This window comes from Lycorma delicatula, chromosome 3, assembly GCF_047948215.1.
Source record: "Lycorma delicatula isolate Av1 chromosome 3, ASM4794821v1, whole genome shotgun sequence".
In the NCBI taxonomy this organism is placed as follows: domain Eukaryota; kingdom Metazoa; phylum Arthropoda; class Insecta; order Hemiptera; family Fulgoridae; genus Lycorma; species Lycorma delicatula.
Genome location: NC_134457.1, coordinates 140,108,246 through 140,133,606, shown reverse-complemented (window position 1 = coordinate 140,133,606; position 25,361 = coordinate 140,108,246). Strand labels below are relative to the sequence as shown.

The following is a 25,361-nucleotide window of genomic DNA, read 5'->3' as shown; positions in this document are numbered from 1 at the left end:
TAATTCTTAACTGGAATAGTCGGCTATACAAGAATACAAAAAAAATCAGGATTTCTGGTAGATTTCTTTTAAATTTTCAAATGTTTGAAATTTAGACAATCGGCATATCTTCTTTGTTTCTTATATTTAAATAATAAATTCTAAAAATAAATAATTATGAAAGTTCAAAATATGAGGATTAGATAAAATTTTATTTGTTTATTCCTTATATCGTCTTTCAATATTTTTATTCTTTGACACGATGAGAGTGCATGTTAATATAATACCACCCAGCATAAACAGTTCATTATTTAATATTTTCACACTTTCAAGTTGTAAAGAGGGTAACTCCCAAATAGGATTTCTTCGGAAGTATGCAGTTCTCATTCTTTTTCCATCTAAAAATCGTAATATGTCAGGTATTTTCTTTCATTATTATTACTACAGTACTATATACATTATTATATATGTATATTTCCACATAACTTGTTTATTTTTTTTGTTTCTTCTTTATTTGAAGTACTTTGTAAAATATGAGAATATAATTATTATTATTTTTATATGCATTTTTTTATACTTAAACGAGTTAAATGGTAAATATAATTTTCAACCGGTTTAATCAAGATTCGAATATAGAACCCTTGAATTGGTTAAACCGAATTACCTTGATCTCAACTGCCATTGATGACAGTGATCTTGAACATCTAACCTTAAAATTTATTAAAACAATTTAAATAATGTTTTATGATTTAAAATTTATTTTTATTTGTTATAATGCCTCATAACATTCGCCAACAGTTTAAAGTTTTATTTGAAATCAAATAAATAATTTTTTATGCATTTCTCATGTTTCTTCTGTTTTTTTTCCGTTTTACTGTATATCATTAATTGTATGGCTGATGTCTTTTATTCTTTATTTTCTGTTTCATTTTTATCCCTTTACTTTCCGGAAATTTTCATTAATACTAAACTTGAATAACTATTGTCATCTAAAATCTTTCTATTGTGGTCGCATAAGTAGAGTTATGTAGACTTTAAAGGTAAGTTCACACTTTTAATTGTATTTCAAAGATTATTTTTACTTTTTTTGTCATGTCATCATAAGAAGAATCGCTTTCATTGACTGATAATAAATCACTCTCCTGTTAATTTAGTTTTAATTAATTGACACTATTCTCATCTTGGAATTATCATATAGAAACAGGAACATAATACAGATACAAAAGCGGATGCGTCTAAATGCGGATTATGAGAAATTGCTGAGTATTAATTGAGGTAATGGTTTTTTCCCTACATCCCGAAGCCGGACATCTAATTAAATATACTCGGCTCGGGGAAGTATCCTTGCGACTCTAAGAGGGCCTTCCCATTCACCGGTTATCAAACCGGCAAAGCAGGTCACACCCCCCGGTTCCGGATCTTTTAATTGCCTGCCTCTAATCTCCGACGGAAGAAACCAGGCCCGGCTATGCTGTTCCCAGCCCCCCCCCCCCACCATCGATGACTGGGTCTCGGTCTTTCCTTTTGCCAGTCTCAAACCGACGGCGCAGGAGTCGAAGCGTATCCGGGAACCCACACCGCCGGCCGGGTCTCGGTCTTTTCATTAAACCACACCTAATGGGCCCGAGGAGTTCCCGCTCCATCACGGTAACCCACGCACTAGGGCATGTAAGGCCTCAGGAACGGGTCTGTCCGCCCTGCCCTGCTGTAAACTAAAATCCTCAGTATCTCGGTCGTCTTGCATCATCTTCTTATATTCTGAGGACTGCTCTTGCAAATATTACAAAATTATGTCAGTTCCTGGACATAGCCAAGAGCCACTCCGAGAGCTGCTCCGGTCGAGTGTGTATTAGTCCTGCATTTATACGATGTTCCTCCCATCAGAGGTAATGTGCATACATCAAATAGTACATTACTGTTTAATAATAGTAATTTGAAATCTTTGAGCAGCAGCTTGGCCTGCTTGTTCATATAATATATCATGAACCATTGTTTTTAGAATTGAATTTATCACAGAGAGATAGATTAATCAACATTTTAGACTACTCCTGTGTAACGTTTCGTGACGCGACCACTATAGTTTTAATTTTCGAAAATTTTACACGGATTTTTTCTTGTTTCATTACATCTCACTACTAATTTGTAATTCTATTAGTTACAATATAGAAAACGTAATTTTTAACTCGACTGAAAACTAATTACCGAACCATATAATTTCATCACAGTATTATTATTATTAACTCGACATTTCAAACGACTCGAATGTTGAAAAACGTTTTAAAATATTTAATCTCGCATTCTGTTTTGTTAGAAAAAAACTTTAAAAGAAACTATAAACAATGATTTCTATTTATATTCTAGTAATTTATTGATGAAATTTATTCAACGAGCGTCATGTTTTCCCATGTTTGTGACAGTGATGAGACAATAATTGGATCTAATAAGAACAAAGTAATTAGCAATTACTGGTGTCCAGAAGTAGATGTATTCTCCTAAACTAAGCTTTGCTATATATTTCTCCCATAGTGAAAATGAGGGATTAACAACATCGGTGAACAGCTATTGATTATAGTACTTCATTAATATTGCAGGAACCTGGTTTAACTCTATGTAAGATATGTAGATAAATTTAAATTGAAGTTGTAGGTAGTTCGTGAGTTTTAATCTAATTTTTTCTAAACCTAACGACTACCGAATTTTAATTAGGCGTATGGCGTGTGTTGTGAGCAAGTATAACCTTTTATTTATTTATTTATAAATAGTGTAATATAATACTATATTTGTTTATAATACACATATTCAGCTGTAGATTCCCATAACCTCTAAACGTTAGAAAGCGTCCGTATTTCTATAGATTACAATGACGGATTTCATTCATAAGGTTATATTACTCTTTTAAGAAAAAACGTAATTAAAACCACTAAATCAATAACGTATTAAATTACACATAATAAATATACGCAGAAGTATGAACGAAATAATTCAAATGTTTTTAATCTTATGTAGAAAAAATGACGCCGTTGAAGTGGCGAATGTATAATTTGTAAACAAGTTGTATACGGTAACATATCCTTTTGTTAAAATATCATATTTCTATTGATTTTAATTATATTTCAAAGCTCAGTTCTTTACTACGTATTATAGTAAAAATTATAAAAGCTGACTCGTTTAAAAACAATTTTTTTATCAGTAATAGTTAGTCGTTAATCAAGGATAGTTCAAACAGCGAGTAGCTAATATATTTTTTTAGAATTTTTTTTTCATTTATCAGTTTTACATATGCCTCAATTTAATCAGCTTGTAAATAAAAGTTTGAATTTTTATTTCTGGATTTTCTATGGATTGTAAAATCAATTATTATCTCTGGTAATATACGATATATAATATTAAAGGGGAAAGGATTACGCCACCCTAACTCATGGAGCGTGGCTTATCGCAGTACCCTTTTCCAGTGTTGCCTATTCGAACTTCATCTATAGATAACAACATTGCTTCCGTTCAGATCATCTCTAAACAACGTCTATTCCATTTAATATTTAATTATCTACAATTTATTTGTAATTGAATGATATGTACAATAAATGTCAGAAATATTTATCTATTTGCTTGTTTAATAATATTTTACGTCGGTATTATGTGTGTAAATCGGAAAGCGGTATCTTTTGGTGGTTGGATTTCAATTAAGCACACGTCTCAGGAGTGGTCGATCTGAGTCTGTTCAAGAATGGATGTTTATCGGTACATTTACACTTACATTGCACTACATCTGCAGCTATGTCTGGCCTGGCAAGCCGGTAGTAGTAATTGCATTTGCCTATACACACACATCTAGACCCGGTAGTAGCTGAAAAATTTGTTGGAGAAATTAATTTATTATGTGTGTAAATCGATGTTAATTCCAAAACTTCCTTATTTACACTTTCAAATCTTTTCCGTAAATGTTTCGAATATTTTAAATACATCCGGTTTTGAAAGCTTTTAATTTAATAATAAAAAATGATCATGGCTATCGGTTCATAAAATGTAGCAGCTATTAATTATTCAAAAGTATTCTCATCAAAACTAATAAAAGACTATATCTCTAGTTCATCGTTCAAGAACCAATAAATATATCACTTCCATCCATAAAAAAGGAAACTATCGAGTAGAAGCGTAATATGTAAATATATTTTTTCTTGATAGTGCATTTCTTACTTTGTACTAGCTCAATCTCTTTTTTCTTTATAGCTATGACTTATATAAAGCACTTGAGTTATACAACTCAGGAATTTCTTTCTTTAAGTGTAAAAGTAATTTTGTAATCTACATAGCCATTCCTTGTGGTGAAAAGTGTGAATTTGTCATTTTTAGAAATAAATATCGTATGAATTCGGTGAATTTGTAATGGGATTTGCAACAGTATTTTTCTCTCTTGAAGAAATATGTTTTATCCTAAAAAAAAACTGGTACAGAATGCTTGTTATTCTTGAGAATGGCTATATCATTTTAGAAATGATTGAAATTTCATGTCAACCATGATCTATGATCTATGGATAAAAGACGTAATATATACACACGCACATAAATATAAATAGTTATGTGTGTGCGTTTGTGCGGGCAGGTGTTGATGTATAAATATATATATATATATATATATTTATACATCAACACCTCTATATATATATCTCTATATATATACCTATATATACCTCTATATCTCTATATATATATATATATATATATATATATAGAGAGAGAGAGAGAGAGAGAGAGAGGGAGAATGAGAGTGAGACAGAGGAACAAATAATCTTTATAAAATAAACAGTTCACATCATTTTATTGATTATTTATATATTTTGGGTTATAACAATTTTATATGAATTTTTTTATTTCTTTGAAGTAAGATCTTTTCTTCATCAATCCAAGAATTGGCGGTACTGATTCTTCTTCTCCAACATTCTTTTGTTTTCCTTCAGTTTCTTCATTTCTTCATTCATGTGACTATGCCTCTAGATATTCTCTAATTCTTATTTTATAAATTAAAATTTGACTCGATTCTTTTCTTTTTTCCAGCTATTCTTTCTACTTTCTTCTACTTTTTCTTCCAGCTATTTTCCTCTGTCAAACCTTTGTTTCACCATTGTGCATACTCTTATTTTATTATTGTTTTCATAAAAGTTATTTTTTCCCTAACTAATGCAAGAATCTGTTTCTTTTTCTCTGTGTTTCAAAAATTCCTATGAGTAGATTTTTATTCTTTTAATAACAATAAAAATTCCTGAATTATTCTAATTTTATTTTATTCTTTTTGTACAAAAACTACTAACTTCAGGTTTAAAACTAAAAAGACTTTAGTGTTAATTACATTTTTATTTTGTATTTTGGTGTTTCCATTATTTAATATCATAGAGATCGGGCCGTATCAAAGATAAAGATTCGGGAGAATCTTTATTCTTGAGATTGAATGGGAATTCAATCTGTTACCATCGATGTCGATCAGTATGAAAAGTTAACCTATTAAAATTCTTACCAAATTCCTCCTTTCAAAACGTAAATAATACCTAGCGAACGTTTTATAATAGATAGAATATACGGTGAAATAAATTTTTATTATTTTCATTTATTACTATCTTAACTATACTTATAAAAAAAATATAATTACGTGAAAAGTAACGTCACTTATATGTTGTATAACATAGAAGATAAATTATTAAAAAATACTGACGTGATTTACAAGTTTTTTTATCTGTTTTCATATAAAAACATCCTTTTTAATTAGTTGAAGTAATTGAAATATCATGTAACCTTGCTAGTATGTGCTATTCCATAATACTAAACATGACTTTCAAATTATTTATTTTTTTGTATCATTATTCACACGTTGTAAAACGTAGAAAAAGAATTACGGGACGTAAGATTATTTAATCTTTATTTTAATTAATGGCTTAAAAAAAAATATTCTGAAAAACTGGTCCTCAACCCATTTACTTAACAAGAATAGCTGATGTACGTTATATGTTATGTCACCTCAGTCAATAATAGCAGTGTGATGATGAGGTTATGTTAATTTTAATAAATGTAATTACAACCATAAATTTACTACACTGTACGCATATATTTGAAGTGAAAAAATTTCCACAACATTTTATTGGAAGGGATAAATATTCCGGAAATTTCGTTCCAAATAACTCAAACAACATTTTAATCTATCCTGTCACTTGCTGTTTAATACCTACTCTTAACATAAAATGTTTTACTGTTAGATTGATGACTACATTTTTATAATAAAGTTACGGATAACGTATTTATTAAATTTAGCAGCAGAAATATGACTTTATAGATTTATTTAGGTTCTTAATAAAGAAAGAACTAAACATAAAATACCATGTTCTTTATTTTACAGTCTTAAATTCATCTTTATTTTTAATTGAAAGTAACGGAAAGTTAACTGTATTTAAGTAACTAACTCAAAGTGAAAAAAATGTATATTCATTTTTTGCAAACGGGTTATGTTCTTATTTTGTTAGAGCATTCATAGTTTCTTCAAAATTATTAGTTTTACATTTTTGACAGCGAAATATATGATAAATACTACATTAAAAATAACAATTTGAAATAAATTAAAATTAATGATATTTAAAAAAATTCAAATTCAATTGTATTCAAAAATGTATCTTTAATTGATCTTCAATCCAAAATACATATTTTCTAACTGCTTCTGCCAAATTAACTAATGTTGTCTGAAGGAAATTACATTACATTTTTTTTTCTAGAAAACAAAAAACAGCACATAAAACTATCCTAATCACAAATATTCATAAACAGAAATAGGTAAATACTATTCGTTAAGACACAAAATAGAATGTAGCAACGATAAAAGTAAATTACAAAATAATTTAATTAGTGTGAAGTTCAGAAAAATATAAACATGCAATAAATAAAATTACTCTCCATAAAAAAGGATGGCGCGTGAGTTTGTTTGTTTATTGTATGTGCTCACGTTTTTATTTAGTTGCTATTGGGCAGAGCGATCAATGGTGGTGCGCCGGGCAGCTGCGCGCAGCGCACCAACGATTCATTCGATCGAACGATTTATACTTCTCGATATGAACGATTTATCTAAAATTATATTTGTTTTTTTGGAATAAAAAAAAAGGAAAACATCGGTGTTAGAGCTGTGTTAAAAAATCACAAGTCAAGAAACAGATAAAAATGTTCAGCATTTTGTACCTTTTCGTTGCAAAAGTTTTTATTGTTGTTAGTATGCTAAATCCACGGACGTGATTTCATAAGTTTCAACATAAATTTAACACATGTTAAATTTAGTTACAGTTGGCAAAAACATTTAACAAAATCTTGTGTAATGAAACGTAAACCATGTAACATTTTCGCGGCCGGCCTTAGGCCCGCTTTTTTCCTAGTATAGTATAAATTAAATGGTCGGCCAGAGTAGCGGTTAGTATGTTGGGCTTCTCGATTAGCTGGTTTTGGGTTCGATTCTCAGCAAGGGTCTGTCATGTTTTCATCTGTCCTTTCATTTGCCTCGTTAAATACATACAAACCATGTCCAAGTTCTTAAAAAAAAAATAGAATTAAAAATAAAATAAAATTAGCAACCAACATGATAAATTATTAAACGCATGATATTCGCATTTTGAAAAAAGACTTTTGATCGAAAAAAATAGTGATATATCTTCCAGTTATTCAATACTTAGTATATGTAACAGAACTAATAATTTAGTGCTAACACGAGGCCATTTTTAAACATTCAATATAATTTCATGTTTTAAATATGTTATATTAGTGATTTGTAACACCGCTGAGAACATTTATGTGAATTCAATATATATAAATTGGTTGTTTTTAAGTATATAAACATTTTAAGTATGTGAAATTACAAATGATAAAAATATAATTCTTATAAAATTAAAAATTTAATTTAAAAATTAATTAAAATTAATTAAATTTAAAAATTTAATTATAAATTAAAAATTTAACCTAAATTTCAAATCCAAAATGGCAACCAACCTAAGCGATTAAAATTGAAATTTATTTTGTTTTCTTGGCTATTTTAATGAGGTGTTAAAAAAAGATATAATAAATAAATACTCTGTCGGAAATGAACTTATAAACTCAGTCGTATAGTAGAAGCTAGCCTCTTTGACTATTATTATGTTATAAATACAAAGCGAAGAAATTTTATCAGTTCAGCTTATTTATGAAAGATATTAAAGAAGTTGGTCTGAAAAGGAATTGTTTTACTGTTATAGTTTGATAAGTAAGCAGGACACTATCCCTTAAAAATTATTGGTAATAATTGTTAATATAGGCTACATCTCTCCTTCTTTTAGTAATGATTACGGAGTGATTAGTTACTACTGTTAATATACACAAAGTGAACCCATAAAAACCCCTGATTTCAGAATATTGTTTGTTGGTAGACTAATAATAATAATAATTTTCTATATTCTACAACGGTCATTAGACTAACGTGACGGTCGACAACGCTACATAACATAATCAAGGTTGTGATTTTAAATCCGAGTCGCTCTTCAAAACAAATATGGTATCGTGGCATTTTTTATAAAAGCTGTCAATTCTGTGGTTTACCAGTTCTTCCAATGGCTGCTCGCGTATAGGCACTGTGGAACTGCAGCACCCCCTATTTCCACTTGATATTATCGATAAAATTTAATATAACTAGTCTTTTCTTTATACTTGTACAATATATAATCCTTAAGCTTGATGTCAATAGCCATTCCCCAGATTAAGAAAAATATACAAAAATCTTTGTATAACTGTGCGCTTCACAGTTCCAGATGCGTGGTGATTGGCTGTTGTGTGCATGCGCAAATAGGAAGCTGCAAGCGAGGCTGCGAGGGAGAGAGAGCACTGTCACTCCTTCAGTGCCGACCCTGGCGTGCTGGTAGAAGGTAGTTTTTTTTTACTTCGCGTGTGTTGTGCTTAAAAACCATGTACCATATTCTTGAATGTGATGAAGTGTAGAATTATATTATTATCCTGCTTCCAGCTATTCTATTTGATTCATTTTTTTTTCGGTTCTTTTATTTTACAGAAAACTTTAACCGCGGCCTGTCCATGATTTTGTACTTTTAGGATTTTATCAAGTTTTTGAATAAATTTTCTTTATATACATGTTTGTTTTCTTTTATACAATTTTAAAACAAAGACAAAAAATTTTCTGGAGCAGCAACCCCACTAATTTTAGCTACGAGCCGGTATTGAGTTCCTCGGTCGTGTTTCCTAATAAATTAATTTGTGTCAGAAATTAGTAAAAATTAAAAATACTTTTCTGATTGTGTTAATGAGCTGAATAAGAAAAAAATAATAATTGCTATAACAGTCACATACATAGCTTTTGTAATTGATAGTTGCGGCGAAGTATTTAATCATATTTTTAATCGTAAACATTAATTTATCTGCAAGAAAATAATGGCAATTTTTCATTTTCATAAAGACTTTCTTTAAAGTTTATCGACATGAATGTAATGGCGCAATTCGTAAATCCACTTTTTGAGGAAAAAGTGACATATTCGAAACCCGCGGTTTATCAAACGGAAGAAAAAAACGTTTTCTAACAAATATTTTTCCCCGAGGTTTTTTGAAAGTATTATTTATTGTAAATCTGATTGAACTGAAATATCATGTTTTCACGCTTATTTCCCCCCCCCCCCCCAATTTTTCATTTCACTTTTAGGTTACGTCATGTTTAGAACTGTAAACATAGTTCGTTGACTTCGCCGTGCCGTCCAGTTCTACGGACTTGACTGGAGAAGTTCGAATGAACTTCTTGATAAATACAACGCACTATTATATTAGTACAAATTTTTTTATTCCATAAAAGAAATTTTAATATAGTTCATCGGTAACAAATTTTTTTTTGTATTGGTTCCATTTTCTTTTCGCGAATAGACGACCAACGATCACGCATGATCACTTTTTTGACTGATTTTTTCTTCCCAGAATTTCTTCATCTGTTCTGATTTAACCCTTTTTTCTTCTTCAGTCCAATTCCTGCCACTGGGCGTTTTCTGTTTCAGAGGTTGTTAAGATTGTAAAGAATTTTTTATTTTTATCTCTGAAAAATTTTCCTGAGTTAGATTGAATTTTTGCATTCCTATTTTCACTTGTTAGATACAACCCTGCTGATTTTTATATTTCCAAATTTTATCAACGTTCACTCTTAGATTCATTCATCCTAATCGTATGTTCAAGAAATCTCAATCTTCTTTTTCTGCAATCTGTATCAAATGGTTCCATTTATTATAAAATTTGCCATCAAATTTGTAATCCTTATTTCCTCTTTAATGTGTTAACTGTGGAATAATATGATTAGCTACATTTCCTACACAAATTTGTAAGCGTAAATTCAGGAGATAACTGTGATTTGTTTGTCCGGTTTGGATGAATTTAATTACACTCGTATTTGCATGGTTATATAACATGATCTTATTCATACTGATGTTTAAAATTTAAATCGATTCAATAAGATGAGTTCTAAAATAAAAAATAAATTTTATGTTCTAGAATTGTGAAAAGAAAATCTATTTAGAAAAATAGTTCTTTAATTTTTTCGTTAAAGATAAATAGTATTTTATACATAAAACTGAAAAAAATATCAATAACATTTTACTAAACAAGAATGGAAATAAAAAATAAATAAAACAGAAAAGAAGGCTTAGAAAAACTTGTGAAGGCCAAATATATAATAACAGTGTTCAGCTGCTAGTCTAGCTCACACAAGGACTTAAGGACAATGTTCTCATCTTAGTCAGAACTTGTTATGCTAACTAAAGGGTAGAACTGGCAGGCAAGCGGTTTTCTTTGTCTGTCAGGAGGAGTAGGTGGCCAGGTGTATATCTTCTGTACCTGTTGCATTGTACACCACAAATAGGCAGAAGCAGACATCACTGTAGAGTATTAATGTATAGAAAGAAACTCTTTTTAAGTAGTAACGCTTTGAAAAGACCTTGCAAGTAATTTACTCGATGATTTTTTTTTTACACTTTTTTACATAGTTATTAAACGAATATTTTATAAAAATTAACAAATTATATATTCCTGTATGTCATTTTATAATCAGTTTATTGTCGGTAAATTTGTGTGACTATTATTTTTATGAAGCACACTCACGAGAACAATATTATTGATATAAAGGTTTCTTTGTTAATGAACGCTTAAATATTTACCTTATAATAATGAAAAATGAAATAATAATAATAATTAGTTTCATAAGTAAAATTGTGTGAATTAAAAAATTAAGACCTATGCCAGTTAGTTCAAATGTTAGACTTGCAAAAATTTATTTTTATGAAGTCAAGAATTACATAATGGATGTTTCTTCCGTATAAGTTAAAAAAGTAGTAAAGTTAACTTACCTTATTTTAAAAAATTACTCTCACGTCATTCCGATGCGATAAGATTATTTATATTTTTATTTCAATCTTAAGAAATAAATGAAAAAATGTGCTATGAAATTTTAAAACTTAAAATTCCATATAATAAAAAACTTAGTACCAACAAAAAATTTTTAAGAATCGCTCATCTTTTCTAGCAATTGTTTAAATTATAAACAACAATCATTTCTAAGACATAAAATTTAAGTATGTTGCAAACATCTACGTAATTTTAACAGGCATAATTTAAAAGAACATCTGTGTTTCCGAATCTAAACAAACAATGGAGCTCGCTTATAATTAACGTACAATAATTGGAAGCGCAACCAGGCATTATATTTGTAAGTTACATATAAAATATATCACCTGAAAAAAAATTTTTGAACACAATCTTTTCTTATGAAAAGATAAAACCAACGTATAGTTTCTCAAAATGTATCAATTCATCAGGTTACAAAAGACAAAAACAGAACCAAAATATAATTAAATTGAAGAAACCAATGGCTACATCGATCCAGTAGAGATTACAATTATAATAGCTAGTATTCAGAACTACTTAAAATTTGTATTGTGTATGAAAAAGAAAAGACAAATTATGAGCTCTGAGGAACTAAAATAATTGAAGGGATGTAGAAGGTAGATATCGGATTTATCAAATAAGGGTCTGAGGTGAATGGAAAAGCAGCTTTAAATAGTTTTGTGTGAACTTATCATAAAGAAAACAAGATTCGATCTTAGTGATGTTTGTATACCAATAAATTAGTTTAAAATCACATATTGGTTTAATTCAGGAAGAAGTTCAACTTTTACCGCTTGACAGTTTAAATTTTAACATTATAAATTTTCAAGGATTATAAAAAAATTATTTTCCGGTTTTTTTAATGTTTTTCTCTCTCATTAGACCGGTGCGCTCTCCGTTCTTTTGCATTCGCGTTATTTAACTTCACCATCCAACATCCTGATTTATCTGTACATTCTAAATTAAAATATCTGTTTAATACACTTCCTTCTTCAAGAATCATTCCTGTCCTCTTTTTACAAGGTTTTTAATAACATCAAACGTAAATATTCTGCATTTCGAATTACAACCTCTTCGTTTCGTACTCAATCAATCAAATTAATTTTGATTCTTTTTTTACTAATATTACATCTAAAAATCCTCTATTCATTGCTTTACTATTTTCAATTTTAATTATTAAAAATTTGGTTCGGTTTCCGAGAAAAAACTGACTGATTAGACTAATTACATATCGTTAAAAAATAAACACCTTTTCTTTCAAACTTTATTTTGTTGGAATGAAATAATGATTTTATTTTATAGAAATAAAAAAAATTGTATACCTTTTTTTATTTTAAAAGTAGGCATTTGTATTACTAATAAATCTTAAAGAGTATCATAAAATTTTTAATGTGTTCAACGGTCAATAAAACTTTAGGACAGAATGAGAAAATCAGAACATATTTGATAGGAAATTACAATAGCTGTTTACTATATTTCCCGTCTAAAATCTGTTATTTCCCGTCTACCGCAATATATAAACAAATAACAGTTAGTTACGTCATGAACTAACAATCTTCTGTTACTTTTGCGAGGTGAAATTCGTTTTACTTTATTGTACATAAAATATACATATTTTTTACAGTTCAGTTTAAACGTGCACTGCTTTTAATAATTGTAAAATGATTATAATCAGACGTAAGACTCAAACAACCAAAAAATATCTTAAAATTTTAAAAATGAAAATAATAAACAATAATTTTCTTTTTGTATTTTTCCAGTATTTAAAAGAAACGAGAATTAAAATTAATAAATAATGATAATTTATTGAAATGATTCGTTCTTTTATTAATGAATTCATGCTTTAGAAAAATTAAACGAGCACTTCAGAAAAAATTGTTAAAATTCAAAAGTTGTAATTACGCTATTATATTTAAATGTTATTGTTTTATCCGATAATGATTCTTTGAAAAAAAATGTGACGCATGAAAAATACGCTTATCTCCTAAAATTCAAAATGTGCTTTGATTTAACAAAGATGTGCTTTGTTTTAATAAAAGGCGGTGTTTTACCTTCCCAGTCGACCCAGCTGTCCTTCTTCGAGCCATACAGTATCTATTCATCGTCCTAATTTTATGAAAAGGAAATCATCTTATTAAACGAGTGAGTTACACATCCCTGAAAAAGATAACAGCTGTCAGAAACGACATTGTACTTATCCTTCGTTCATAAAAAAATTGTGTTCGTAAGCATATTCTAGGAGTTGCTGTAAGTAGGTAAATCCGCTAGCCGAGCCGAAAAATTTGAAAATTGTAGGGAAAGAAAATGTGGCCGACCACTTAAATTGAAGACACATTAATTATGCAGATTTAGATTTTTTATTTGCTATATTTGTCATTAAATTTCGTCTTCCTATCCATCATTCAAGATGATTATTTACCAAGAATGCTAAACTTTTATTATTAAATAAATGTTTATTTCATAATAACAATATGCTGTTTTAGTAATATTTTTATTTTATTATTTTAGATAAGTATAATTCTCAAAATATAAAATGTTATTCCAGATAATAGTAAAATTAATAATGAAATTGAATAAAATAATGCACACTTAAATACTACTCTTTTTATTTCTGGATTAAACGTATATTCGAATATTTTAGGTATCTCATATATTTTTTATATTTCATGAGCATGTAACTCTATATGAATACTATACTTCCGTAACAGAATCACGTCGGGTTAACTGTAGGGGCAATTATTATAGTTCAACGGCACCAGTACCAAGTTCATTCATCTCTCGTCATTCATGTAATATCTTATTTTGTTATTAACAAGTACTACGTATGTTGTTGTTTTTGTTTTTTAGACTTCCCGTAATTGTTATGAATCTGAAAATAAATTTAAAATAGTACTGTATTTGTATAATCCATCACTTTCTCTGCTCAGTTGTATTTCTTTATTTTAAAATTCTTACGAGTAGAATTGTTTTGTTATCCAGTAGTAAGTAGTTTAGTGCCACTTTCTTTGTACCTACTCGGTATATAGATTTTTAATTTATTTATTTACAGTAACTTCTCAATTTAAATATTTCATAACAAAGTTAACCGTGCATCCACACAAAAGAGAATCACTGGTTCAGTTTACATGATACTAGAGAGAGAGATGGTAGATGATCTTATAAAGAGTGGTACAGTTGATTTTACTGTCAAATGCAAGTAACAAGTTTTAATAAACTTAACTTCATGAATGAATCTTACGGCACTAGGGAAATATTTTCTGGTAATAAATAGACAGTAAAAAAGTATTTGTTTACGATTTCTTTTGATAACATTCAGTTAATTTAATAATTATCAATATTTATTCTTAGAAACTACGTGTTTATCGTATAATATTTATTATTTTTTTAATGTTGACATTTTATTACTGTGTTGTTTTAAAATCGTTCTATTACAAATAATTTGCAATGTTATTGTAATAAAATAACAGAAGGATACAATTCATTAATCATTTTTCACTAATTAAAGATAACATAGTATACCTAACGACTTTAATATGGCAAATAAAAATTTTATTTATTGTGTATTGGTAGTCTGTGGTATTTAATAATAATTAAATCATAATCTAATCTTAGACTTGCAGTAAAAACGACTGTACAACTCTGTTTAAGACTATATCCTCATATTGTAAACAGAGCAACAGCGTCTTCATCTTGATAAACACTATTCGTCACGTTATATACGATTACGTTATATAGTAATCGTTACATAGTCCATAAAAATTATTGTAACAAATAACATTTTTATTTGTTGTGTAATTACAGTTATATGTCATACTGATTTACTGTTTTTATTTAGATATGAAATTGATGATAATGATGATGATGCTTGCGTGAATTATTACATGTTATTAATAATAATAACAGTATACGTCGTACACAATAGAAAGTATCTTACAAAATACAATAGTAATAAAGTTTTACGATCGCAAATAGAAAAGAAATCAAATCATAGTATCTGTAATACAGTTAATATCAGGTGCAAACCAAATACAAGTGATTTTATTTAAATCATAAAAAATTTTTGAATTACCGACTTTCCATTATTGTTTTATTTTGTTTCCTTTTTAAAAAGTATCAACTCATTCCAGTTAAAATTTTATAAAAAACCTATGATCCATAAAAAAATACGAGTAATTACAAAAAACAGTACATTAAAAAAAAAAAAACAAGTTTCAACTTGCTCACCAGTTTGACTCACTGCATAAGCGCGTATGAAAAATCACTACTACATAGTCAATATAACATCAAATTTTTTCAACATTAAATTGAGCGTAACTTGAGAAAAATCAACCAATTTTCATCAAAGTTTTACATATATAACTTCAGATACACTGCTACAGCATACCTAAATTTCAGTGAAATTGATTTGGTAGTTTTGGAGATTTTGGAGCCACAACATTTTATACATAATCCTATGTGCTTTGTATATATATATATATATATATGAAAACCCAATTTTAAGGAAATGGTATTTTCGTACTCCTTATACTTCAAAACGTAAAGAAAGTTCATTTTCATCCCCCCATTCCCACCATGCGACCGAAAGTAATACCGTACGTTTCTTTGCAAAATGTAAAAAATCCTATGTAATTTATTAGTCATGAAAAGAAACTGTGCTAGTAGTTTTGTATAAGAGTTTGTCCTTTATTATCCGTACTCTACTTGAATATTATTAGTAATATGTTGGTACATCCTTGCAGTCGCTTGCTTTAAAATAGTATTTTACTTAATATTATGATTTAAATTTTTAAATTATTAAAGAACCCGCAAAGCGCTGCATTCATTATCTGTGTTATATATGGGTCGTTATACATTGTTTTTATGTTGAGGTAGTACAACTTAATCCCAAACATCCAACCGATCTGAACTTCTCACTTTAATAAGTATTTAATCATAGAAGAATTAGAGTTGTATCGTATTCAAAAGCGATCAGTAAATAGTAATATAATTAGCACTAATTTCCCGGTCAGATTCGTATTTTGCATTATATTTATTAGCTAGCGTGATGATTGCTAGCTTATTAGGCTCTTAACCAAGTAAGAATCATCAATTTGAAAGTTCATTTCATCCTCATCATATGATATTATATAAAACGTAGGCTACACTGCTGAGGCGTACCAAGACAGGTGGCTAGTTCCCATAAGAATAACTACTTCTATTATAATAAATATGATCGATGAAGTATCTCGTTTCCCATTATATTGTTATCTAAAATAAAGAATACGAATACACATCGGTATAATTTTGAGTGATATTTACATATGTATATTAAAAATATTTACGTAGTAGGTTGAGAATGTTTATATCGTGAAAACTCCTAGGCGTAACTAAGTGCAAGTATTACGTGAAACAGGAGTATCCGCTTGGCCTACACAAAAATTTGGCTTTAAGCCAACTTATTTCCGATTGATAATTGTATGAAATTACAGATGAAAGTAGGGCAAAATCAGTTTATATAGGCTAGACAGATTCCGATTTGGCCCGTTAAACTTACCCGCCTCTCTTATGATACACACCTGCTTGTGTACGTATAACTTATGCTAACTTTATTTCTCAACCGTTCCCGCTTGTGAATCATCTCCCCTTGTTTTAACTTTGGAGGGTTGGAATAACAAAAGGAATGCGTTTAAGATGACGCTTTTTATTGACACACTACTCACGATTCATACCCGATGCTCTATTTTATAAAAGAAGTTACATATTATTAAGAAGTAGATAAATCTTACCGACATATATTCCAGAAAACAATTATTCATAATCTCTTACTTTTAAACCGTTTTTATCTCGCAAAATATTTTATAAATTTTGAACTACATTACTTTTAGTGTAACTCAGATTTGTTGAGTGTAACTTTAGTGTGTGTGTGTAACTTGAGTGTAACACTCAGACTTGAGTGTAACTCATTTTTCTTGTTTTTCACAGTTTACTTTATTTACCTCATTAAACTAATGTTGTAAAAGGATTGATCGAAATTTTAAAAAAATTTAAAAATCATTTCTCATAAAATTAATGAAATTAAACTTTTCCTAATTTTAATACTTTTTTCTTTATATGGACAAAACAGAATTAAATTAAAAGTTTCTCTGACGATTATAAACTAAATAAGAAAATGCTGTATTTTTTTTTCTCTTAAAGTAACTCCTTCGTAATCCAAGTACCTTTAAATACAATTTTTTATTCGGATTACGTCATCGATAGATTGTTCCCCAGCCTGTGATTATTTTAACTACAATTAATAACTTAAATTAAAAAATACAAACAACATAAAACAAAAAAACGTAACTACTTTAACTTATCTACAGCTGTCTTATTTACTATTGGTACATTTTTGTTTATGACTGTGTGTGTCAATAATAATTATAGGAATAATTATAATTTATTGAATATTCTTTAATTCCTTCCCGACTAGAATTTTCTAAATTAAATAGTACAAGCACATATTTTAAACCGATTTTAAATAATAGAATAATGAAACAAAATATTACTAAAAAAGGTTTTTAATTAATTGTTCTTTCAAATCTTTTTTCCTTTTTTTTCCTTTTTATGTTATCTTTTCCTTCTTAAAACCTATTTTAATAATTGGTATTTCCCCTTAATTACAGTATAAGTAAATAATGTGGTTTTTACTATTTATTAGTGATCTACTATACTGTATGTAATTTACACAATTTTATATCTCTCAAATTTTTGGGATAGGTTGTGTTTAACAATTAGGTTTTTCTATTTCAAATATATTATGTATTACCAAATATTTAATATATTTTCTACATGTTCATCATAATAAAAATCATATAATAAAACATTAATCTGATTGAAAAAAATTAAATTAACTTTATTTATATACATATATATATATATATATAACGGATACACAAAACAAAACCCTTTTCTAGGTCAGAGCTGTTATCCACTGGATCACACAAATACCAAGGTTGTAGTGCTTCAGAAGGTTCTCACGTCCTTAACATGGATTCGATGAACGTTTAGCGAAAACCCATACAACATAAACGTGAAGAAATATAATAAGTATAGGCCAAACGAGTAAATAGTAAGAAAGGGGACGATTTTTCCACAAAGGGATCGCGAAACAAGAAAATATTATACCGAAAGTATTGCAGCAAGACATCCAAGTAATGTCTTTCTACACCACTCATTTCTTCTTCTTTTTTAGTGCACTAACTTCTTTTGTTAATTATTAATTTCATTTATTAATCATAATAACCTTGTTAATTGATCGCTCTTTAAAAGTCCCACATCCTAACACAAAATTTTATCATTCAGGTAAGTTTGCCGTTTATGTTAATTGGCCCAAAACTCTCTATAAATACTTTCATCATACAGAATATTGAAATTCTAACGACTGTTAGAATAGAATGTATGATAAACTGAACTTTAAAATGGTAAGTTAGATTTTCATTTGATTTGAATTTTTTTTCTAATACTTATGATTTGTTTTATAATAGTTATAGAGATATTTTAAATTGATAAGCGGTACAAATTTATTATCTTTTTGATTATTCTCTTTTACGATAAATTCTTTACCAAAAGCTTTGTTTCATGGATTTCCCCTGATCTGAAAGAATGCGTGAACAATATTCAGTACTGTACTATATATGCACACTATTCATTATTTTAGGATTATGAACTGTGATTTCATAATTTAAATAGATTATTTCCTTTTTTGTTACAACTTACATTGTTCTACGCTTATTTCTGGTAAGTATGTACGAAAACGTGCGCAACTAATAATAATAATAGTAATAATAAATTTATTGTTATTATTCATAGGCCTGTAGAACTTTTTTATTCACTTGCATTTAAATTATTGTTCAAAGTAAATTAACTGCGAACCTAGGTTATTATAATTTTAAAGCCTATTGCAAATAAAATGAATTGTTTTCCAAATGCTTTTGTTATTAATCATGTTATTCTCTTGACATATTTTTACTTGACAGGTAATACAAAACTTCAGGTACAATTAATAACAAATACCACTATATTTTACGAAATATAAATAGATTCATTTAGTATTCCACGATATTAAAAAATCAACCTTATAAAAAAATTAATAACAATAGTAATTATGTAAATCTGTTACATATATGTCTTCTGTACATTTAATAATTTATCATCTGAATTCAATTTAACAGGAACTATCTTTTATCTATTAATATTTTCAAACGCTACAAAAGACTGCTGAAACTTGATTGCATTTTGTTGTTTTTTAAGTAAATCATAATCTCTTCTTAATTTGTCAATTAAATTTTCCAGTCTGAGGGTTTCTGGTTTAAATCCAGCTTTGACTGTTTTAATTTGTAACCTAACGAATGATTCCTATTAAAGTTAATAATATTTATGAATATTCCTATAACTGCTATTGTACTTTTATTTACGCTGAAGTACCAGTAAGACATATATACACCCTATCTACACCCTGAACACAGATCCAATAGGTGTCTGACAAATACCCATGAAAATTCACCGAAGTGGACGCGAATAAAAAGAAGGGAAAAAAATAAATGGTGATAAAGGAATGATCCGTTTAGAGAAAGTCTTTGAGATCAGGAAAATAATCTCCCGAATAAGTGCCTCAGGATCTGTTTCCAAACTCATTACATCCCACCTCAAATTACTCCGGAGATTGGGATATTTTTATCTACAATGAGAATGGGAGCAAAACATTTTGATCATTAAAATGACCAACGATTTTGTGTAGATCAGGTTATTAACACATGCTGCAATGAATTGCTTTCCCGAAAATACTAAAAAATTACTTGAGGAAGTGTTCAGGCTTTCTTAAGAACTCATCCTCCGAAGTGTGTATTGTGTGAAAGCATCGATCAAACTATGCAAATCGTTTAACCAGATCTCCATAGAGAGTATAGTCTACGTAAAAGGCACGCAAAAAAAATGTTAACATTATTTTTTAAGTGTTATTTTATTATTATGAAATTTTATATTATTATTACATGTGAAGTAATTTAAATAAATTTTAACTGTTGGCTGAAACATAGTTTCTTACTTTTTCTTCAGAGAAAAACAAAGAGGATATTGGAAAAGTCTTCGATGAAATAATTGGAAATAATACTGGTTCTTCCTAATAATTTTACAGAGTCTTCTTTAATAATACGATAAAAATAAAATAATAATAATAACACAAGAGCAGGTGAGCCTTATTCACGGAAATATTATCTCATGTAGGTACTGCTCAACTAAACGAAAAGCCAAATGAATTTCCTATCTTGTCCCCTCACAGTTTACCAATAATTCTCAACCGTATTTTACTTTTAGTATTTGACCCCGACCGTCCTTCAATCCTCTTTCAATGGATACAACAGATAAAATAATGTTAAAATCAGAAATACATTTATTTATAGTTCAAAATATCGCTGATGTTTATGTTGTATAAAACGTTAAAAATATGGATCATCTACACAGGGCTTACAGATCAAGAAAACGTCTGATCCTAAAACAACTTTGTTGATATTTATGTTTTTTCCTAATCTTTTCAGTCGAAAAAAATTAACCGTTCTATCCCTCTGTGTTCTGTGGATTCAGGCTAGACGCCTACTTGTTGAGTTACTGCGAACTTGGTGGGTATTTTTGCGGTTTAACGTAGGGGCTCTGTCTATAGACCTATCGTCCGCAGGCAATAAATAACCGACCTGCATAGTTATCAGAAAGTCGGTTCTCGTTAAGTCCTTCTAATATATAAGAACATACATTCCAATTAAGATTTTTTGCTCTATTGAAATATTTATGATATTTCTCATTGCATTCAAGAAATATTATATGATATTACTATAATTTTAGTCCAGTAATGTCAATTATTTAAGATGGTGTAAATGTTCTTAAATGTTTGGAATAATTTATATATTTTTTAAAATTTCTTTCTGTATTAAGCTTTAATTTAACAAAGAAATAATGAGTAAAATAATTGAGAGCAATTAAACTCCTATAAATAAAAATTGAACTGCGCAAATTGAAACAAGTTTTTTTTGCTCGTAACTTAATAATTTTCATATTAATAAAATTACGATAACTAAGCTTTAGGCAACTTCGAATAACCTCACCGTGTGTAATTACCTAGGCAATATACGCAAAGATATTTTCTATTTTAAATTAATTCAAATATTATTTTTAGGTATTCTATTTATTTTAAATATTTTCAAGAATTATCGACTATTTTTTAAAAATAATTCTTTATTTTTTTTCTCCATTTTTTAATATAAGAGTCGCGATTCTGCAAGTTTTACATTAACTAATTTCTGAATTTTTTTTTAATTTAAAAAAATAATATTTGTAATTGTGAAAATATACATTAAATTTTCACTATAGACTGCTTATGTAGGAATACTATGTCGGATTTACCTTTGTGTTACATTATTTGCCTTTAATAAATAGCGTGATTTGTGCGTGCTACTTGATTTACTACTGTTTGTTTTAATATCTAAAGTCTTTACTTTTCTTAACGTTATCAGTTCTAATGTAATCACTACTAACTTTCTTATGTAATAATTCTTTTTTTAACTATATTTATACATTATTTAAATTTGCAATTTATATATATATATATATATACACATTACATACAAATCTGTTTCGGATGAAAATTGAACTGATCTGCTTAATCATGCTTTGCATTTATAAAAAATTTTATATCATTTTTATTTTCTTTGAAACTTAGATTTATACTTGCGCACTTCTTATTCTTGCAAAGAATATTCTTCATACCTTTGTATCACTCATTAGGTTTATTAAAGGAATTTACGAGACAAAAAAGAAATATAACTATAATGTACTTTATTGTAAAACGAACTGGTAATGAATCAGTAGTTTTATGCCTCGTGTCATATTACTTAGAAACGAACTGTTAGAACTTAATGGATGGAAAACCCATTAGAATAAAAAAAATTTAAATTAACTCATCGTGTTTTGCTTCTTCTTTGTTTCACTAATTACCTATTTTTTTCTTTTTTAAATAGAAACTAAATAGAAAGAAGTAAACAAAAATTTAGTAAATGATTTTTTAAAGAAAAACTGATTGTATAGAAATGAATATGAATAGCAGTAACTTCGATATAAAAGAATTCTATATATATATATATATTCATTTAGTAATTTAGTAATTTAGTTTATTAAGACAGTACATAAATAATGGATATACTGGTCTTACACCCATAACAACAAAAAAATTACAATATTTTTAAGTATCACGATAAACACTGTACAATTACTAAGCTCTAATCTATCGTCTGATCATAAGACAGGCTTAGTTTACAACATAAAAATATAATGCGCATTTAAATCTGTAGAATAGAAGAACATTAAGATAATGATCCGTCAAGTAGCACAGGGCAGATCGATAAGTAAAGCATTTCTTACAGGCTTTATACGATAAATCGTTAAGCTCTGTATAAAGGTAAGCTTTATGTATATTTGTATTAAGATACATAAAGCCCAGCTATCCGATAATAATCTCGATCCAAGGTTGGGTTTTTTCTACAACTGCTGATGTTACGTTCATAACAGAGCCACACCAAAATCTTGGATAAGAGATTTTTTCATAAGATTTGCTAGCTCTTTTTTGTAATTATTAAAAATTTAACATAAAAAATAAATTTGTCGATATAAATTAAGCATTAAATGTACGATGTACCAAATTTACTTAATTGTTTAAATATGTACATATTTATTTTAAATGCCAAAATCGTAATATAAATTTTCTTTTTTTTCGTAATCTGATTAATTATTATATTTTATTTTTTTATTAATAATTAGGAATTGATTATAATAATTTTCTTTATAAACCAGCAGGAATTTCTCTAAGAATTTATTAGAAACCCGATAACTTCTTAAAAACAACAAACAAATAATCAATGGTAAATAACCTCCTGACTTTATAATGTTTTTATAACTCGGTTAAATTAAGTTAAATTAGGCTTGAATAATTCCCAACCCACCGGGTTGGTCTAATGATGAACGCGTCTTCCCAAATCAGCTGATTTGGAAGTCGAGAGTTCCAGCGTTCAAGTCCAAGTAAAGTCAGTTATTTTTACACGGATTTGAATACTAGATCGTGGATACCGGTGTTCTTTGGTGGTTGGGTTTCAATTAATCACACATCTCAGGAATGGTCGAACTGAGACTGTACAAGACTACACTTCATTTACACTCACACATATCCTCATTCATCCTCTGAAGTATTATCTAAACGGTAGTTACCGGAGGCTAAACAGGAAAAAGAAAAGGCTTGAATAATAATAATCCCGGGAAGGAGGTATATAAAACGAAAGAAAAAAAATAATAAATGGATTATGATTGTTAATTTGGCTACACAGATTTGCTAGTAGGTTTTCGGATCAGTAGATGCATTCGGCCGTAAAAACTTTGCTAAATTCCATTTTCCTAAGTCCAGGAAAAATTGATAATTAAAAAAATAAATAAATAACGCTGGATTTTGCAATTCGTCCTAAATTTAGGTGTACGTATGTAACATTACCATTGTGTAATTGTAAAATTGCGTACAAGCACCAATAAATATATATATCTTTTTAAATTTATTCTTCATAATATTAGAAATTATACAATAATTTTTTTTTTTTTTTTTTTTTTTTTGTCTTCAGTCATTTGACTGGTTTGATGCAGCTCTCCAAGATTCCCTATCTAGTGCTAGTCGTTTCATTTCAGTATACCCTCTACATCCTACATCCCCAACAATTTGTTTTATATACTCCAAACGTGGCCTGCCTACACAATTTTTCCCTTCTACAGAAGGGAAAAATAATATATGCTATAATATAATAATATAATATAATATATGCATACAATAATATGCTATTTTAATTGAAAAATATAAAAAGAAGTCTGTAAGTTTAAGGTCTACAAATATCTGCAGTTTTGAGAATGGACTTTCTCAGTTTAGCATATATAAATGCAAAAGTTAGTGACGGGTTCCGCCTGACCGTTTACAACAGCATCACCGAGAACCAACCATTCGATTGCTTTCAAATCTTCAGGGTACATTTGGGTTATCCCAGCCATGATCGAGGCCCTAGTCCCTTTGGGGGTGAAGTTGTGAATCTTTCCTCATCAAAAGTCAGACTTTTGATGTACGTTTTTATTCTTTAGTTACTACTATTCTGTTTTCTGTAATTTGATTTCTTTTTCAGGAATTTGTAAAGAGAACTTCTCAGGCTTTAATTGTTATTTTTCGGTATTATTCTCACAACCACGAGGATAATGGACACAGCGGGAATCCAGCTAGAAAGGAACAGCGAACGAAGCGAGGCCTGACCAGCTAGTATTTATACGCGTATATATTTAAAAGACTTAATATTTTAATGCTTAAACATTTAATCATATTTTTGAATTGAGATCGGCGTCTGACGTGGAGGATTTATGTCAAAGAGGAAAGGACGCAGATTAATATTAAGTTCAGGAAGATGTACTGGTTCTTAGGCAGGGAGTTGCAACCAACATTATCTAAAGATCAATTGCTGTATTTAGCGGCCCTGAAACCGATTTTGACTTACGGAATCGAACTATGAAGCACGAATGCGAGAGTAACATCGAAATCGTGCAGAAATCTCAGAACAAAATATTGAGAAATATAACAGAAGCGCCGTGGTTTGCGAAAAACACTTAAATACCCAATTATCTGTGATTGCCAACCGTCTGAGAGGAAATACTGTTATTCGGTACAAAATACTTAATGAGACTGAATAAAAATAAGTTCTCCGAGATTTGCATTGAATCTGCTTATCGTAGGATGTTACGCATCGTCAAATTTTCCATTTCGTTTTGCTATTTACTTTTGTTGGTTGTTTGATTTGTTTCACTGTTTCTTTGTTTGATTAGTTATTCTTTGTTTGATTCATAAGACTATTTTTTGCTGTTTTCTTTGCTTTTTATATTCTGAAATTTAT

At 28.7% G+C, this 25,361-nt stretch overlaps 2 protein-coding genes across 5 annotated transcripts in view; one reads left to right on the top strand and one right to left on the bottom strand.

Annotated features, from left to right (window-relative positions):
* The window catches only part of LOC142322054 (uncharacterized), a 38,217-nt gene extending 24,658 nt beyond the window's left edge, over positions 1-13,559 (bottom strand). The window contains exon 1 of the mRNA XM_075360680.1: positions 13,446-13,559. Within this exon, the coding sequence (XP_075216795.1) occupies positions 13,446-13,496 (51 nt within the window). The 5' untranslated portion in view covers positions 13,497-13,559. The remainder of the gene's footprint in view (positions 1-13,445) is intronic.
* The window catches only part of LOC142322053 (uncharacterized), an 850,063-nt gene that overhangs the window by 738,491 nt on the left and 86,211 nt on the right, over positions 1-25,361 (top strand). For 3 of the 4 annotated variants that reach the window (XM_075360675.1, XM_075360676.1, XM_075360678.1), the window contains one exon: positions 8,772-8,891. The exons of the other annotated variant lie outside the window; for it this stretch is intronic. In XM_075360675.1, the coding sequence (XP_075216790.1) occupies positions 8,772-8,891 (120 nt within the window). The remainder of the gene's footprint in view (positions 1-8,771; positions 8,892-25,361) is intronic. 4 annotated transcript variants of the gene reach the window in all.